This window comes from Globicephala melas, chromosome 16 (genome assembly GCF_963455315.2).
Source record: "Globicephala melas chromosome 16, mGloMel1.2, whole genome shotgun sequence".
Classification (NCBI taxonomy): Eukaryota; Metazoa; Chordata; class Mammalia; order Artiodactyla; family Delphinidae; genus Globicephala; species Globicephala melas.
The window spans coordinates 24,903,986-24,922,532 of NC_083329.1; the positions used below are offsets into that span (position 1 = coordinate 24,903,986).

The window sequence follows — 18,547 nt, forward strand, 5'->3', positions numbered from 1 at the left end:
GGTTGGCCAGGCCTCCAGGCCTGGTGTTTCTGGACACTCTGTCTTTTCTCGTTTGTTTTCTGTACTTCTCACGGGTGCCCTCACAGAGCCCCAGCCTCCTCTCCGCTCAGTGTGCTCTCCGTCTTTAGACTGAGGCAGAATTCTGAGCCGCTGCCATCAGCATGCACCCGCAGCAAGGCCTGGGATCTCGGCCCCGCCCCAGTGCCTGCAGTGTTGGCTGTAGGCTTCTTCGCAGCCTGGCCAAGCGACCGCCTTGTGCCCTGGGGGGCTTTCTGCCAGTTCCAGCCACCTACTTCTTGCTTAGGGCATTGGGTCAATGGATTGCCACTTGGCACCGTGCTCGGGGTGTCATCTGAATGGGCAGAGTGGCCGTGTGCCCTCGTGGGAGGAATGACAAGCTTTGCATGAGAGGATCTCGGTCAATCTAGGTTCCAAGCTCAGCCACCCACTAACCAGTGGTGGCTTGATCTCAGACAGGTCTCTTTCCCTCCTGAGCATCAGCTTCCCTCACCTGTAGAAGGGAGGTGTGGTTAGGAGTGAAGACAGTGGCCACGGCTGCTTTCCAGATACCAGGCTCTGCCATTCCCCTGACCATCATGCTTTTATCAAGCCAGGCAAGAATCAGACCTTTCATCTCCATAGTTCCAGAACCCCTAAGATCCCCTGTAACCCCTGGGGCTCCAAGAAAAAGCCAGTTTCAGCTTAGAGGGAGCAGACAAGGGGAATCTGACCATGCTGACGACTTTCAGCCAGCTCTCCGAGCAGCCAAATGGGTCACTGGCTACAAACATCCCTAGGTTTGTAATGATCACAGGGCCTGTGGGCTCCTGGACACCTTTGGAATGGGCTTTGTGAGGCCAGATGCTCCGCAGATTAAATTTCCAGGGAGAGAACAGCTGAGAAATAGTCTTGAGCTTTGCTAAGCCCCTTCTGTGCTATGACAGCAAAAGGTGTGTGTGTGTGTGTGTGTGTGTGTGTGTGTGTGTGTGTGTGTGCGCGCGCGTGCGTGTGCGCGCGCACGCTCCACTAATAGAAGGGAGGGCATAGGCAAAAGGACGATTGTCCAATCCTGAGCCTCCCTCTCTCCTGTCATTTGCATCAGCCAATGGGACAGCTGGTGCTGCTGTGTTTTCCAGGATGGTGCTGGTAACAGAAGGAATATGATTAGTGTTGTGGAATTTTATGGTAGGGGTTGGGGGTGGCTTTTGTTTCCCTCCTTTTAAAATAAAGTGATGTTTTGAAGAGTTGCCCTGGAGAACTGCTGAAAGCAGATAGGCTGACAGATGTTTTTTGGCCATGTCAGACGAGGACAAGATTATTCAAGTGAGCGAGGGGTGTCTCTCCCCGTCAGCCGTGCTGTGGGGTTCCAGGGCTGTTCTGCCAGAAAGCGAGCAAGGGGCCGTAATCACAAACAGGCCAGGATCAGTTACAACCAGAAGTATTACTTTGGACTCTTGGCTTTGATGGGGAAGAATGCAGTTTTCCTTGCCCCTCCTCCCCCGTCCTTCTCAAGTTAAACAAGGTCTGTGAAAGCAATCACTCTGGGACTTAAAGAAAGGCCAAAATTCAAGCCAGCACAGGGTCCCGAAAGGCCCAGCATAGGAGAGTTCCACCAACATCCACTCATTTGGGGGCAGGGGTTTGCCCGGCCCGTTTGCTGTTCCTCCTTGAAGTGACCTGGAGAAGCCCATTTTCCCTGAGTCTTTTTTGCCTACCTGGGGCATCCTCACCTCCGTCTTGCCCGCCAACCAAGCGTCTTGACCCTTCTGCATATTTAAGCTGGCATTTTCTGCACGTCTGCCATGTACTTAGCACAGCGGGGTGGGGATATAATGAAAATGGCTTAGCATATTGGAGCAGACCCTGACCAGCCCGTGAAGATAACAAAATAATGGGACTCTCACCCCTCCTAGCCCCAACCCAGCCCTGGGAGGCCTGCTTCTTATCCCCTTCCCCTTGCCTCGACCAGCACCCCCTCAGCAAGCATCAGATCAACTCCTTCACACTTGGGTGTATATAAGACTGCTCCTGGAGTATTGACACTGTGAGGGGCATGCTTCCCCCTGGCCTTGGTGATGGGAGCAAAACCAGAGGTGGTGAATGCCTGGACCTCCTCGCCAGCAGAGCCAGATTGTAACTGACTGTTCTTTGGAGGACAGAGAGGAAGCTGACCTCTGCACAGGGGGATGGAGCGCCCAGGGCTCCTGCCGCAGTGCCCCCCTGATGAGTGCTCCACCCCATTCTTCTGCTTCCACGCCAGCCCTGTGTCCCAGTCCTCACTGCACAGCTGACACAAACTCGCCTCCTTGGACCTAAAAGGCCTGCTTCGAAAGCCTCCGCTTTTGCCAGAGCGTCTTGTTGGTGCTGATGTGACAGCTGGGAGGAGGATTCTAGCCTGCCCTCCATACCCTGATCTCTTAGCCCCCTTGGGGCTGTCCCCCCACCTCAGGGGCCTAGATGGTGTCAGAGCCAGGTTTGGTAGGAACTCTGATCCAGAGACCAGGACAGAGAGAGGGGATGGAGACATCCACATCCTAGGCTAAGGGGCAGGACAGAGAGAGGGGATGGAGACATCCACATCCTAGGCTGAGGGGCAGGACAGAGAGAGGGGTTGGAGACATCCACATCCTAGGCTAAGGGGCAGGCCAGAGAGAGGGTTTGGAGACATCCACATCCTAGGCTAAGGGGCAGGCCAGCATCGGGGAACAGGAGCTGATGGCGATACTGCTCACTTCCTGGGAAGTGAAGTTAGAGCCTGCCATCGCTGAGGGCTGGGACTCAGCTGCGGTGTGTTGGGCCTGTCACTGCAAAGGCATATTTAAAGGGGGGAGCTCTTCAAGGCCCACCTCGATCCCCAGACATCTGTTATCTTATTCCACCCAGGCCTCCCCACCTTAGAACCACTTCTAGAACAGAGTTTCTCCTCCAAGGGCCCTGAGGTGGTGGGATGACCCCATGGAGGCCAGGAGATGGGGTTCTGGAGGGCAGGCTAGGTCAGTGACTTCCCAGCTTCCTACCCTCTCTCTCTGCCATCAGGTACCAGGATCTTCCTGCTGACCCTGGCGTGGTGTTGATCACAGGCTAGCTGTCATTCAGAGGGGAGAAAACCAAACCATGCGATTAAGTGAGTGTGTAGTCAGGGGCTAGAAGTGAGGCACTCATTCATTCCCCAACTTTTATCTCCTGCTATGCGCCAGACATCAAGGCACAGGGATGAGCAAGGACGGCTTGATCCCCGTGTCATGGAGCCTTCAGTCTCATGGGGAATGAGGGGACTGCGATTGCTGGTGTGCCAGAAGGTGGGATGATGACTCTACAGACCCTTCCCCTTTGAGTGTTGGGGGCAGGGTCACCACAGATTAACAGTGCAGAAGTGGAAGGAGCTCCTTGATAGGTGTCCATGGGTGTCAGTCACTCCTGCCTGACCAATCACTGTAACTGTGGTGAGACTAGAATGAGACACCTGGCCACAGGCAGTCTCTGGGGCAGCTGGACCAGGGGTGTGACCTTTTCTCCTTGGACTGGGGTAGGAGCTGTATTAGACCACATCTTAGGAACTAAGAAGACAAGATGTTGCCCAGAGGCAGGAGAAGCTCAGGGAGAGAACCTTCCTAAATCATACAAACCCAGCTGGGCTCCAGGATGGTCATCCCAGGCCCAGGGTATTCCGGCCTCAGCTTAACCCATTTGCTGCTTTCTGGATACCACTGATAGCAGAAACCCTGGGAAAGGCAAGAAAGGGATTGTTGAAGCCCCTCCTATATATCACACGGTGAGCCAGACACCTCTGTGCTGTAATCACCGCCCCTGCCCCATAAAGCACAGGTAGCATGACTTCCATTTTATGGGAAGTTGAGGCCCAGAGAGTTAAGGTAGTTTGCCAGCTTCTTCCCTGCACACTCTGCTGCCTCTTGGTGAATCCTCTGTGGTTCCCTAGGGCAGAAGCACCACAGGTGGGAGAAGCTGTTTCTTCTGTGTAGCTTTTTCCCCACCCACCCTCTGGGGCTTGGAGGCAGCAGGGCTCTGGGGCTGCTCTTTCCGGAGGTCCCTCCATGAGTTGCACCCACCATGGAGGAGGGCTTCGTGTTTCCTGTATGAGACACCGTGGCTCCAAGAGTCCCAGTGGAGGTCTGCAGCTGGCCCATGAGGCTGCTTTGAGTGGGCTTGGGGAGGGGCCGCTAGCGCATAGAATCCCTCAGCATTCTTCCAGAAGCCTCACCCAGGGCATGGGCTTGTCCCTGGCGCTTGGCCTGTGGGACCTCCCTGAGCTTTGCTTTTCCATTCCTGTGAGGGGAGAGGCCCAAATGAAAATGGCCCAGTCAGGTGGGTGAGCAGACTGTGAGAGCTCACAGGTGGCAGTATTAGCTTACCGGGTGATGTTGGGCAAGTTTGGCAACAAGCAACAGAAATCTCCCGGTCTCAGGTTCCTGTGGGCAAATCCCTCCAGGTGAGCTGAGGGTGCTGCGAATCAGAGGTACCTCCCCAATTTAGGGGACCGGAGGAGGGAACACTGCCCAGGGGCTGAAGAGCTCTGCTAGTCTCTAGCCAGGCAGAAGGCCCCGGGGCCAGAGGAATGGGAGCTGTAGAGCAGATGCCCAGCGCTGACCCCAGGGGCTGGACTCAGAGATAACTGAGGCCAAGGGAAGCAGGAGGGACTGTGGTGTGGATGGAGAAGCCAGGCGAGGTGGAGGAAGCCTTGTGCCCATCTGTCACTGCATTTCGTGTTCAACAACTGCTCACTGAGTCTTCTTTGTCAAACACTGAGCCAGGCAGGAGCTCAACAGGATGCCAAGATGAGCAAGACTTGGCCTTTGTCCTCAAAGAGCCCTTGGTCTAGCTGGGGTGACAGCCAACCCAAACCTAAGGTCAGGGTGTCAGGGGAACATAAGGGCACGAGAGCAGAAGGGCAGCTCATGGGGAGACACAGGAACTTCGCAAACGTAATGGTTTTGAAAGATGAGGCCCCCGGCACAGTGATGGATCAGAAAGACCAACATATTTGGGGCTTCTGAGCTCTGCTGGGTGTGCACAAAAAAGCAAGATAGAGGGCGTGTTTGTTTGTTAAAGAAAACACTAGTACAGGTGCTACTCAGACTGTTTAATTGCATGCCTGTTGCTTTATAATGCCTGAGGTTTGGGAAACACAGTTACAGGACCCCAGGCGGGACACTCCCGGGTACCATTCTTCTCCCACAGTCTCCTAGGGTGACACCAGTGGCTCCCAAATCCCAACTGGGAAAGAAGCCTGGAAAAGCATCAGCATTCACAGTGGCTCCTCCCCACACCACGTGGAAGAATCCACGTTGTCAGAGAGCTGTTGACGTCAGGCGGTGCAGGTTTTTGCAAGACCTCTATTTAAAATTCCCCAGAAATTAAAGAAGGAGGGTCTGGAGGGAGGGATGCCATAGACAAATTGCGGAGTGGGTTTGTCTCGTTTATGGACATGGTCTTTAAAGTTGAAATTGCCCCTGTTTTATTTTTGCGCCAATTGAAGAGGGGCTGAACTCAGCTAGAAGGGAGGGGACTGTTGTCAGTCTAAGGCTTTTAGTTGAAACCACCTCAATTTTGGGACCAAGAAGCCTCCATTTTTAGCAAAGAGAGAAAAGGGGGAAAGTATACAAACTCATCCATGTGTACTTCTTAGGCACTGGAGTAAACTAGTTAAAAGGATAGGGATAACCCCTTATATTTCAAATGACTGGTAACAGCTACGGAGGGTTCCCTCAGCTCTTTTCTCCAGACTGGATATACTCATATAAGACACCAGAAACATTGCCAGGTGGCCCCCATTCTTTTCTTTCTGATTTCTCAGCACAACCCTGGTAAGTATATGCTCCTTAATATCCTCATCTCACTAGTGAGGATGCTTCATCCTCTTTTGTCAGCCATTTTGAATGACCAAGTAGTGTTCTAGCTAAAAACGTCACCCATGCAACACCGCGGTACACAGGGTGCTTTTAGACGGTACAGAGAGGCAGTATTTAATATTGCCGCAACACACGGTGAAAAAGAACTTTGTCCTGTCCTGTTTCAGTTCTCTTCCAAGCCTGATTTATCTCCGCCTGATGGTCGACTCTCCCTGACTGCTCTCTCATAAATCTGCCTCTGTAACAAAAAGGAAGCAGGCTACAGACGTAGCCTCTTCGGTCACAGCACAGCTCGAATTTACTCTGTTGCTTTGTTCTCCATAATTTTATGGTTGGGGCTGGTGGTCCTAATTGTTTATTCATGATGGCAATCTGAAGTTTCCTAAACAAATTATTTTCTTGAAGTTAAAAAACAAAGGGAGATTGCTTTAAACATATATTTACTATGTGAACCACAGTATATGTAGTTCAAGGATATGGCAAAAGTCATCCATGGTGTGGAAATATCTGAGGTTTCAGAAATGCTGATCCAAAGGCACTCTCCCGGCGGAGCCCTCGGGTGAGATCTTGTGCCAGAAAACTCTGTCAGCCAGGGTGCCCCTGCCTCGCCCTGCTCTGTGGGCTCGGAGAGGGTGAGGGAGAGGCTACCTAGAGACAGGGGCAGAAATCACCTGTCAGCCTCTTCCTGGGGGAGCATGGCAAGAGGGGGAAAGGCCATGCCCATGACTCTCCCGAGACCTGGGTCTACTTTGTGGGCACTGACAGAATGGAGGAGAAGCAGATGAGGGGCTGGTTTCCCGGCTCACTGGTCAGATAGAAATTCAGGGAACTTAACAGAGCAGGAGGCGTTGGTCCCTTTCTGCGAAGGTGGCAACAGCTGGAGTCGTTTTTAAGCCGAGCCGCGTGGCTGCTGTACTGGGAGCCAGACGCGGGTGCCCGTCCTGGCACCGCTCCTTTATAGCCAGCACCTGGGTAAGTCACCCAGTCCGGGTGCTTCCGAACACAGCCTAAGATTTCGCGGGCTTATAGTCTACCCCCCAAACTCCAGGAACTTTCTCATCCTTGCTGCCAAGTAGGGTGACCCATGCGACCCAAATGCTCGAGACACTCCCAGTTGGCACCTAGGATTTTGGCATAATTATGAATAACGCCCCCATAGACTCCAAAAAGTTTAGACGGTGAAGTATAACACCACTGTCCTGAGCCATGTCCTTTTGTCTCTCTGTTTACACCTTTTCTCTTGAAGGATTTGACCTGTCATTACCATCTGTTCAGACCTTTCTTTTTTTTTTTTTTTTTTTTTTTTGGCTTCTGATCTTGGCACAGCCTTTACTAAATGAGATGGTGCGGCCAACACAGCTTCCGGCCTTGTACTGCGTCTGATTAAAACATCCAACGGCACAGGTTCCCAGTGGGTGCAACCAGCGAGTTGTCACACCCTCTTTGGATGTGACCTCTGTGGTCGGCCATCAGCTGTGAATCTATCGCTGCAGCCCTTCAGCCCCCAGCAGGATCATGAGAGCCCCAAGGTCCAGGTGGCTCATCTGGGACACATCCCAGACCCGCCGGGCCAGCAGTTCATGTCTAACCAGAATCCCACATGGTCTGGCCCCCTTCCTTCCTGTTGTCTCTACTCAGAGCTGCCTTGGTCATGCTCAGAACCGCATTCCAGGCTCTCCAGCCACCCCACAGGGAACCCAGGTTTCCCTTCACCAGGACCCATATTGAGGTCACCTCTACTCTGGAATCTACCTTCTGCTTGGAAAGTTGGGGCTGTGGCCCATTCTGCATCCTCTGGCCTCGCTCCCGCCTCCGCTTCTTTCAGGGTTGCTCGCGGTGGCCTGGCAGGCTCTCGGTCAAGTGCTCTCTGGCCTTTTCTCACACCCGCTAATGCGAGCTCGCGGAGGGCAGCTGTCCGTGCCGCGTCCATCTCCGCCTTGCGGCCGTTTGCCCGCCACCCTCCCGGTCAGCGCCCTCCAGTGTGAGCCCCTGACTCCGGAGGGGAAATGCCGAGCTTCGGACAGGTGCCCCGCAGGCCCCCTTCCCCATAGAGCCACGCAGTCAACGCCCACACTCAGTCTCTTCCAGCTTCCCTCTTTCTTACTCTCCCTCTTGCCTGGAACATCAGGGGAAACACCCTTTTGTTGCCCTGAACATTTTTTCAGGAATCCACATGGGAGACTTTAACCTTCCTGTCGTGATTCTGAGAAGTCCACACCTCCCTTCTCTGTTTTTCTCGCTGCCGCCCCTCCCTCCATCTGAATGCCTCACTCACCCTGCAGAGCCACATCTCGCCCACCGTTTGCATCCTTTACAATCATGGCAGAAAATACCTTTTTGCAATCCTACCCTCCTGAGCTACCTTCTGTTCACGGTAGGTGGAGGGCAGTGACATTGAAGGTGATTGCCCCTCTCACCGTCATCTGGAAGAATCCCCACCGTGGAGCATGGTGAACATTATGGTTAGGGCTGCATGTACTCCCATCACCTGCCCATCCTGCTCCTCCCACCAGATTGCCGTCTCCCCTCCCTCCTTCCCTCCAGATTTAATCTGAGGTTCAGTTCAGGTCTCCTCTCTTCTAAGAGTTCTTCCCTGACTACTCAGTTTCATCTCTGATGTCTGCAGTTTCCTCAAATGTTGCATCAACAATCACTGTGTCTATGGCATGAGGCTGCCTGGGTTGCCCTGTCCCTGCCCCCAACCTGTGCCAAGCACAGAACCAGATCTTCAGTAGAGACCTTCTAAGGTCAAGGCCAAGTAACAGTGACACCAAGAGGCTTTCTCTCCTAGAAACTCCAGACACCTAAGACCACCTGCCTCCCTGCCCAGCCCTGACACCAGTCATTGAGAGGCACTGAGGTCTTGGTTCCTTTAAAATTCGCTGTGGTTTGCACTTAAACTTTAGTGATAGCTCTTTGGTGCGCCTTGCCAGGAACCAGGCACTATTCTGAGCCCTTTTCATAGATTTACTCATCCACCAATACAGTGAGATGTAGGCATACTGTAGGTCCATTCTACAGTTGAAGAAATTGAGGCGATTGCTCAAAATCATGCGGCTCTAGTAAGCAGCAGAGCTGGGATTTAAACCCAGGCAACCTCACCCTAGAGCCCTTGCTTAAAGACATGATTCTCCTCTACCCATCGTTTTCGCATGTCCCCCCTCTCTGCCTTCTGCTGGGTGCCTTGCTCATGACCTTGGCCTGCCCAGACCCAGCGCTGGACTCCTGGGCTCGTCCAGTGTGGTGGGCAGGCTGGAGCAGGGTTGGGGGAGGAGTGGCAGCGGCCCAGTTCTTGCTGTCTTCTTGCCACAGATCTACAGAGCCTTCCAAACTGTGACGTAACAGCCTGTGCTAATGGTCTTGGAATTCAGGCCTCAGGCGCCATGGGAAGGTTCTGGGGCCCTGGTGGCCTGAGAGCCCCATCTGGGGGAAGGGGAGGCTGTGGGCAGCAGAGAGGAGGGTAGGGGCCAGAGGTGGGACCAGAGGAATGGGTCAGGCAGGAAGGCAGGGGCTGTGGAGGTACTTTGGGAGGGACTAGGGGAGCCTCTCCGAGGAGGCGGGTGACTAGGAGGGACTGTCACCCGCTCCTGTTTGCTTTGGACTGTAGAGGCCACGTGCTGTGAGCTGGAGTGTGTCTTGGCAAGAGGCCGCAGTGACAGAGCCTTCTGACCAGGGGAGGCCTGGCCCAGGGTGGCCTCCTTTCATTGTTCTTAAAGGCACAGCATGCCGTGGACAGCCTGCATTTCCCACATCTCTGGCCGCTCTCAGGTAGAAGCCTCAGATCTGCCCCAAGGTTATGGGAGGGGGATCAGGGCAGAAGCCGTCCCTTAAGGCTCAGCCTTGTGCCAGGTGTAGTGTGGCCAGGTGGGCAGGGCTGGTGACATGTGCCTAGCCAGGTCCCCTTCAGCCCCCTTCGTCCTCAGCATCTCCCCTACGTCCACCATTCAGTGCCCCCAAATTCTTCCTCCCCTCTTCCAAACCACTCCAAGGAAAGGACACGAGAATGCCCGGACATTTCACTCTCACGGAGGGGCCAAAGCCTGAGCCAAGCGTACATGGAGAATGGGGGCAGGTATTCGAGGCCTGGGACTGTGCCTCTGCTCCTGGCTCCTTCACCCCTTGCCCACCTGCACACGGAAGCCCTCGCATAGGCCTGGGCAGACAGTAGCACTGCACACACAGATACTCTGGGTTAGACCATGTGAAGGACCAGGCGGAGAAGAAAAGGCAGGCTCGGAGGTAACCTCAAGGCTGCTGTGTTCCAAACTCCGCCCAGTCTGTCTCATCCTGCCTGATATCCTCTGTGTGGGCGCCCAGGGCTAGTGGGAGGGCAGCCCAGCCTTCTTGCTGGCCCCGGCGCCAGTGCACAGGTTGTGTCCGCGCCCATCTTGGGTGCCGTGCAGGGGGAGATAGAGGAGGAGAGCCTGCGTCCTGACTGTGGGCTGTTCTCTGCAGCGTCCCGATGCCTAGAACAGGGCTTGGCACGTGCCAGGTGCTCAGTAAAGGTTGGTTGTTGAGTACACCACGTGTCTTCAATACACCAGCCCAAGTGCACCACAGGATGCCAGGCAACCCTATGGGCAGCTCATTACTATTTTTTAATTAATTGACTAATTAATTAATTAATTACTTTGGCTGTGTTGGGTCTTCATTTCTGTGCGTGGGCTTTCTCTAGTTGCGGCGAGCGGGGGCCACTCTTCATCGTGGTGCGCGTGCCTCTCACTGTCGCGGGCTTTCTTGTTGCGGAGCACAGCCTCCAGATGCGCAGGCTCAGTAGTTGTGGCTCACGGGCTTAGTTGCTCCGTGGCACGTGGGATCTTCCCGGACCAGGGCTCAAACCCGTGTCCCCTGAATCGACAGGCAGATTCTCAACCACTGCGCCACCAGGCAAGCCCCCGGCTCATACTCTTGTGATAAGGAGGTCAGCCCTGTTCCCGGTCACCAGTGAGTACGTGGTGAAGCCAGGATCCAAACTGAGGTCTGTCTTGGAAGAGGGGCTAAGAGGTGCCTGTGGGCTGAATCCTGGGGTGAGCAGGCTGGGGAGACCTCATGGAGGACCTCGAAGGACCGGGGGAGTTTCAGAGGGAGAGGGAGGAGTGGGGTCCCCCTCCCCCACCAGCTGTCTTGTTCTACTCGGAGCCGTGACCTCAGAGGACTTTATTCACATCCTGATCGCATGCAGCTGGCCTCCTCTGGCCCTAATGAGCTCATTATCCATTCTCATTAAGGAGGCCATTGTGGCCTGGTCACCCTGGGGACAGCAGTGGCCTGGGAGTGCCCATCACTTCCTGCCACCCTTGGCCAGGCTCAGCCCCCTTCTAGAGAGGCTAAGGCCCCCAGTCCCTCTCCCAGGTCCTCCCATCCCCTCCGTCTGTCTCTATTTCTGACTCCCTCCCCGTGCGCGCGCGTGTGTCTGTGTGTCTGTGTGTGTGTTGTGTGTGTGTGTGTGTGTGTGTGTGTGTCCGTGTCCGTGCCTCACTCTCTTTCTAGCTCCACCCTTTCCACCCCAGTTAGAGTCCGTTTGAAAGGGCTTTGCAACTGGCCCAGCAGCTAAGGACTACGCTCAGCCTGGACAGAGGGAAAAGCCCACCTTCTGGCCCAGAGCTTTGCCTGCTGTGGCTGAGGGGCTCCCTGCCCCACCTGGCGTGGGGAGTCCTCCAGCGCTGCCCTGAGCTGGAGGTGCTGGCCAGGCCACCCGGTGCTGCCTTCTCCCACCCTCGGCCCCTGAGCCACTGTGAGGTGGGTTTTAGTGCGTCCCGCTGAGCCGGTCGGATGCTGTGACAGGTGACCTTGCTGTCCTTTCTGGGCCTTTGCCTCCTGGAGAGGGCTGGGCCCTGGCCTATAGGCCAGCCTCGCCGAATGCTGTTCTTCTCTGGCACTGTGGACACGCGGTCCTCCCAGGAGAGGCCAGCGTGAGGCGGCTCTGGGGCGCTTGGCCAGTTCAGCTCCCAGACGCCGTCCCGGGCCCGGGGGCTTAGCCTGGGGCCGCCAGAAGGATGCCTCCTCCTGTACGTCCAGCATCTGAGTGCTCCTGGACATCAGCTTGCAGCTTCCCATTCAAAAGAATGGACGTGGTAGCCCTCTCTTGCCCCGTCTGGGGGGCATCTCAGCATAAGGCACTCCAGCTGGGAAGACCTACCTGAGCAGTGGCCTGGCTGGTGCTGGTAGAGCATGGCTGCCGGGCTGGGGTGCCGGGGCGTGTAAGGGGCCTCCCAGCTAGCCCAGGCCCCTTGGGGGCTCCCCACCAACTCCTGTTCCACTAAGTCCTCTGCCCCCACAACAAAAAAGAGCCTGCTCCCCTCTTGCCTGGGAACCAGGGTTGACTTCTTGGGAAAAGGCCAAGTCTGGCAGCCTGTCGGGGAACAGCTGCCCCCAGCTGGGCACAGGTGTGGCCACTTCGTCAGTCCAAAGCTCGGTCCTTTAGTAAAACCTTGCTGAATTTCCTTTCCCAAGAACGGAGGCTAGGAGGATAGAAGAGGAAGGGTAGCAGAGGCCAGCTTGGAGTTTGGATCCATCTTCCGAGGACATGAGATATTGTGAGACATTGTGGCTCAGGCCGGTCCCTGGGCATCCACGAGTGCCGGCCACCTTACCTCCCACGTCCTGTGGCTTTAATCCTTCGTTCAGTGAAGCTCATGGCTTCCATTTAATGGGTGCCTGCTGGTGTGCCAGACCCCACGCGCTGTTCTTTATCTCGTCCTCACGCTAGCCTGCGTGGTAGTCTTACCATTTTACAGATGGCGAAACCAAGGCTCAGAAAGGTTAAGTCACTTTCTTGAGGCCACAGAGCATGGAAGTGGCAAAGATGGGATTCAGAGTCGGATCTTTGGCTCCAGCACTTAGGCTCTGTGCCTCAGTTTCCTCATCTGCTGTTAGGCTTGCTGCAAGCTCAGCTCTGCCCTAAAGACAAAATAGACGAGATACTTAGAGTCCCAACAAGACTTATTCTCAGAGTGCACAAGCTGCTGTGAATTGTGGGGGTGATGCTTTGGATGCTACTGGGACTTGGGGGGTCAGTCAGGGAGGGCTTCCTAAAGGAGAAAGGAGGCTGCAGGACCTCTGTGCTGGGGAGCTGTGTGAGCTGAAGGACCGGAGCCAGGCCGAGGGGGCCCTGAGACATGTAGGGCAAGGAGGAGAACCCCAGGGACGTCTCCCCCTGGCCCCATTTCTCACCGTGTTTGCTATCATGCATTGCATCAGCTGAGAAAAGAGCAAGCCATATTGCAAAAGATAGCGCCTTCCGTTCTTCTGAAACCCCAGAAGACAGCCCCCAAATTCCATAGATATCAGTAAACACACACACACGTGAGTTCACCAAGCTGTATTGAGTACCTCCTGACACACTCCTTGGGCACACACACCACCTGGCCACCCATGGGTGCTGACTCTGTGAGTCTAGAATACCAAATACCCACCACCACCCTGATCAGAGCTCAGGGTTTTCAGCTCCGACTCTGTGCTAGGCCCCAAGCTAAGCTACTTATGTCTCATCTGTTCATTTCAACAACCTTGGGCGGTGGGCTCCAGTTATTACTCCCATATCAGAGGGGAGACTGAGCTCATAAAGGTTTAGCAATTTCCCCCAGATCACACAGCTAGGAAGTTGCATGCCAGGACCTGAATTTGAGTCTGTCTGACCCTAGATTCCTAATTATTACCCTCTTCCTCCAGAGGATCCTCACCTGTAGACATAGACTCTCAAACCTGCGACTGGACTCATGGTGTTCGCACAGAAAGCAAACCCTCAGCGATGTGGACATGCCCACTCACAGGTGGCACATATATAAAGCACAAGGACTCAGGGACACTCGTTCTCAGGGAGTCACCCCTGAGCTCTTGCGTGCCACAGATGTGCACCTACTCCACTTCTTTGGTGGTTAAGAATATGGGTCGTGAAGCTGGACTGCTTGGTTTTGAGTCCAGCTCTGCGTCTTCCTAATTGTGATCTATTCTGCCTCAGTTTCCACATCTGTCAAGTGGGGATGATGACGATAGTAAAATGTAAGGTTCTTGAAGATGAAATCAGGTAATGTGTGTCATGTTAGCTCCTGACAGCGTGCTCTTCTCAGCGTCTGACTGTAATCATATCATGTGATGCACGTACAGACACACCTCTGTTCCAGGTGCACAGGCAGCCGTCCACGCGTGTGTGTGGACAGAACCTACCTCCCCCTATGTGCTCTGCAGGCATGAGGACACGGTGTGTGCTGGAGGGGAGCCTGGGAGCCCCGAGGGCTGGCTGACGCCTGAGTCCTCTTGGCCAGCTAGGCTGCCCCCACGGTGGGAGCCCCGAGGGCTGGCTGACGCCTGAGTCCTCTTGGCCAGCTAGGCTGCCCCCACGGTGGTTCAGGCTCTAATTGCTCCTTGGTGGAGCAGCGGTGACCTTGGTCAGGAGCCCCAGTTGCAGCATTTGACGTCTGAGCTGCTGGCATCTGGGAGAGGCCTGTCAGCAGCTGTGGGTGGGTGCCGGCCCCGGGAGCCTCCCCCAGAGGCCCAACTGTGTGACTCACGCCAGGGCTCCCAGGAGGTCTGCGCGTAGCTAGGTAGGCACCTCTGCCCCTGTTCAGCCACGCCTGCCTGGGCGGTGACTGAGCCTGTCCACCTTTGCTTTGCGGAGGTGCCTACAGCCCAGCCAGTGGCAAGCTCTTCTCTGCAGGGCCTGGTGCAGGAGGGACCTGAGACTCGAAGCCACACAGCCCAGCTCTGCGTGTGTCAGGGCTGGAGTGGAAGTCCAGGCCAGTGTTCTCGGGCAAGGTCGGCAGGTCCACAAAGCCGTGAGGATGGTTGAGAGTCTCAGCCCCAAGTCTTGGGAGTGCAGCAGGAGAATAGGATCCTAAGTTGCTGCCCTGGGGTGCGACGGTCACAGGCAGCCAGTAATGTGGCCCACGCTCCATAGAAACTTGTGGTGCAACAGAGATTTTGAGGTGGGAAGGACTCAGAGACAGCCCTGGCACCTCCAAGGGGCACCCAGGTGGTGTGAGGCACAGACCATCGTGCCGCCCTGCCCATTGGGCACCTCGGCCACACTCTGGGCCTCTCAGCAAGTCCCTGCCCAGCTCACCCTGAGTGCCAGGCCTATGCAACAGAGGTAGGAGGAGGGCCAGCCCTGCCCTGCCCCTGGGAGATTCTCTGCACAGACAAGTCCAGATCCATCCCTCCATCACCGATCTCTGGCTCCTGGGGGGAGGGAGAGAGCAGAAAGTACATGGAAGGTTCCCAAAGGGTGAAGTTAGGAGGGAAGGGAAACGATGCCACCAGCAGAAAAGAGCCCTACATCCTGGGATTATGAGGCCCTTGGAGCCAAGGAGAAAGGTCCATGCAGGGCCCTGGTCTGGAGATGGCCATGGGAAGAGGTCAGGAGAGGGGACAGCAAGAGGTCAGCAGGCTGGTGGGCTTGCTTCACACGTGTGAGGACACAGACAAGCTTGGATGGGACTGATGGAGAAATGCCCTGCAAGCCCTCCTGGTACCCATGGCGGGACTTGCCTCCTTCACCTCTGCTGAGGATGACTTTGGAGCCCAGATTCCAGAAGTAGAGAGAGGGCTTAGGAGACAGTCAGCCCAGCCGTCCAGGAGATCACCAAGTCGCCTTCTTTCCTGGGAAGCCATGGGGTCACACAAGGAAAGGAAAGACTGTGCTCCCACTGAGACAGCAAGTAGGTTGTTTCAGAGGGTGGAGTTGGCGGTGGACACACCTTGGTGTAGAAAGAGAGGCTGAGAGGGTCTGGGCATGGGAGAGATCTTGGCAAATCCTCCACGAGACACATGCATCCAAGCTCCACGGTTTCTCCAGGCACATCCCTGTTCTGTCTGATGACGATAAGGTCCCTGGCCCCAGCCTGGGCCCATCCTGGGGAAACCCTCTCCTGGGAGGAAGAGCTTCCCTTTGAGACTAGGCCTTCAGGGTACTTCCTTGGCCTACCGGGACTTGGCTTGGCTTTGGAGGCTGGAACTGGTCTTTCATCTCCCCGGACACAGTTTGGGGAGGGTCTGGAGGGTGTGGTAACCAAAACCTTTGAGCTTTTGGCATTGGGACCTGGACCTGGGCAGGCATGTGAGAGCCTCAGCCTTCCAGACCCTCCCAAAAGTGACTCCAAGTTGGGAATTGTGGTGCCTGCTCTTTGGGGCTCTTGGAGCTTATCCTGTGAGCGGGAGGTCGGGGAGGGACCGCTGACCCAGAGTGGCTCAGAGGGCTTCATCCTTACGTGCCAAAATCTGTGGTGGCAGGTGCCCAGTGGGCTTGGGTTTTGTTCTCCAGACTTGACTCATGATGGTGGACCTTCGATTATGAACCTTGCTGATTGCTGGGTACGGGTGACATTAGTGAGTGAGTGAAACCCGCTCTGGCTCAGGTGAACAGCCCAGGAAGGTCACTGACTCACTGTAATTAGCAAGTCCAACAGGGCAGTCTAGCTTTAGCACACCTGCGCCCCAGGGTCAAGTGATGGTCAAGGCTGACTTTCTCCATCTCCTGACTTTGTTTTATTGACTTAACCCTCAGGACGTCTCTTCCCACACACCCCTGCGATTCCTGGTTAACGTGGGATTTAGGGTTCAGGTCGCCAGAGCACCCATGTCGGTTCCTGGAAAAGCCCCTGAACCATTACAGTGTCCGGGGAAGTGCAGACCAGTCAGAACGACTCCTGTGGCCTAGGAGGCAGGGCCGCAGGGCAGGAGCCTCTGCGAGGTCGGGAGCTCCGTCCCGTGACCTCCAGTCGGGCTCTGTGAAAGAACACTGGGCCCGGGGCCTCTTGGCACAGACTGTTGGGATTCCTGAGAGTGTTCCCGCAGAGCCTGCGAGAAGGGGAGAAGGCATCCCAGGCAGAGACCCCTCTGGCTTCTTTGGAGTCTCTCATTCACAGCCTCCTGAGTAGCTGTGCCGCTGTGGCCTGGGCGTCAGGGAGGATGGCGGTGCTGCCCCAGGCAGGTAGGCCCAGAGGGTGCACGTGGCCGTGGGTGTTGTGAAGGTGGCCCACACCCATCCCACTTGGGGAAGGACAAGGGAATTGACCTGAATCTGGCAGAGGGAGGGAAAGAAGGCATCTATCCCAGGTTCCGGAGGGGCAGTGACCAAGCTAAGGGCTGGACCACAGAAGTCCAGACCGTTGTCTGAGACTTTCTCTTTAACTTTTTTTTTTTGAAGACTTTGGTTTTTTTAGAGCAGTTTAAGTTCCCAGGAAAATTGAGTGGAAGGTACCGAGGTGTCTCACATACACCTGCCCGCACACATGCACAGCCTGCCCCATCCTCAACCCCCTGCACCAGAGTGGTGCACTTGTTACAACTGATGAACCTGCACTGACACATCCTAGTCACCCAGAGTCCCTAGTTTACATTAGGGTTCGCTCTTGGTGCTAGACGTTCTGTGGGTGTGGACAAACGTATAAGGACATGTATCCAACGTTATGGTATCACACAGCTGTCATGGTGTTTCATAGGTTTTGCAGAGCTGCTCGCAGAGTGTTGTGGAACTTCCTGGAAAGGGTGGGGTGCAGTGGGCATTCAAGACTAGACCACAGGCTGTTTGCTCTCCTAGGCCTGTGACGTGGGGCATCAGAAGTTGAAGACCTAGGTGCTGACCCTGGGTGTGGAGGTCCTGTGCAGTGGTGGGACTTTTGTCCTCCGTCCGTCTCCATTGCTGTCACAGCAGCCCCCAGGCAGCCTCCACCACCTCCCAGGGCTAAGCCCAGCTGGGAGCGCCTGGAGGTCCCCTTGTGCCCCTCCTCGGGCAGCTACTCACTGCTGTGGCCACGTGGTGATGGGGCCTCAGTGCTGGCCAGGGAGGAACCCTGGGGTCTCCTGACAGGCTACAGTCCAGGTTTGGAAATGCTGAGCTCTGTCATGGACAGAAAAGAGAACTTGTGCCACCAAGTTTGGAGTACTTTGCTCAGCGTTTGTTTGAATGATGAATGAACAAGCCAGCAAAGGGGAAAGAAAATGAATGAGGCGTTATCACTTGGCCACAACCCTCAAGGGTCACTCAAGGGTGTGGTGCCCACTTACTGCGATTGAGTTGTCAACATACCGAAGGGCAGCTGTGAGTAGCACTGATGTGAAAATACCACTGACCGGAGGTGGGAAGCAGGAGCAGTGACCATTAGAACGTATCTGTGAGGCCTTTACCCCCTGGTGCCTTTAAAAGCAGAGAAAGTGGTGCAACTCCGGGTCACACCGGTGGTCCTAGTGGGCTTGAAGGACCCTACACCATCTCTGTGTTTGGTCAGAGCTCCCGTGACCTTTCCTGCAAGGTAACTTTCACGTGTTGGGCATATCATTGTGTCGATTTCATTTTCAGGTTTTTTTGTTATCAGATGTCTGTGTGAGTGGATGGTGGTCCATCAGGCCCTCTTCTCAGGGAGCGTGTTGCTTTCTTCTTTCTCAGCGAGGAGCCTGGGCTCCAGGAGGCTGGAGGTGGGCAAGACGTTTGCCAGGCACCCAGGCGGTGTGGCTCTGCACCCTCCCCTCCACGCTGCTCCTTCCCTCCTCGTCCTGGCCCCGTCCACCTCTGCCATCTGCTGGGCTCTCATGGCTGCTCTCCCGTCCCCACTGCAGGCTGGTGGTTCGTGAGCACCTCTGAGGAACAGGGCTGGGTCCCTGCCACCTACCTGGAGGCCCAGAATGGTACTCGGGACGACTCAGATATCAACACCTCCAAGACTGGGGAAGGTAAGCTCCTGTGG

The 18,547-nt window shown here is 55.4% G+C and overlaps 1 protein-coding gene across 10 annotated transcripts in view; it reads left to right on the forward strand.

The window, feature by feature from the left end:
• The window catches only part of SH3PXD2A (SH3 and PX domains 2A), a 235,484-nt gene that overhangs the window by 191,685 nt on the left and 25,252 nt on the right, over positions 1–18,547 (forward strand). For all 10 annotated transcript variants that reach the window (XM_030865530.2, XM_030865531.2, XM_030865520.2 and 7 more), the window contains one exon: positions 18,420–18,533. In XM_030865530.2, the coding sequence (XP_030721390.2) occupies positions 18,420–18,533 (114 nt within the window). The remainder of the gene's footprint in view (positions 1–18,419; positions 18,534–18,547) is intronic.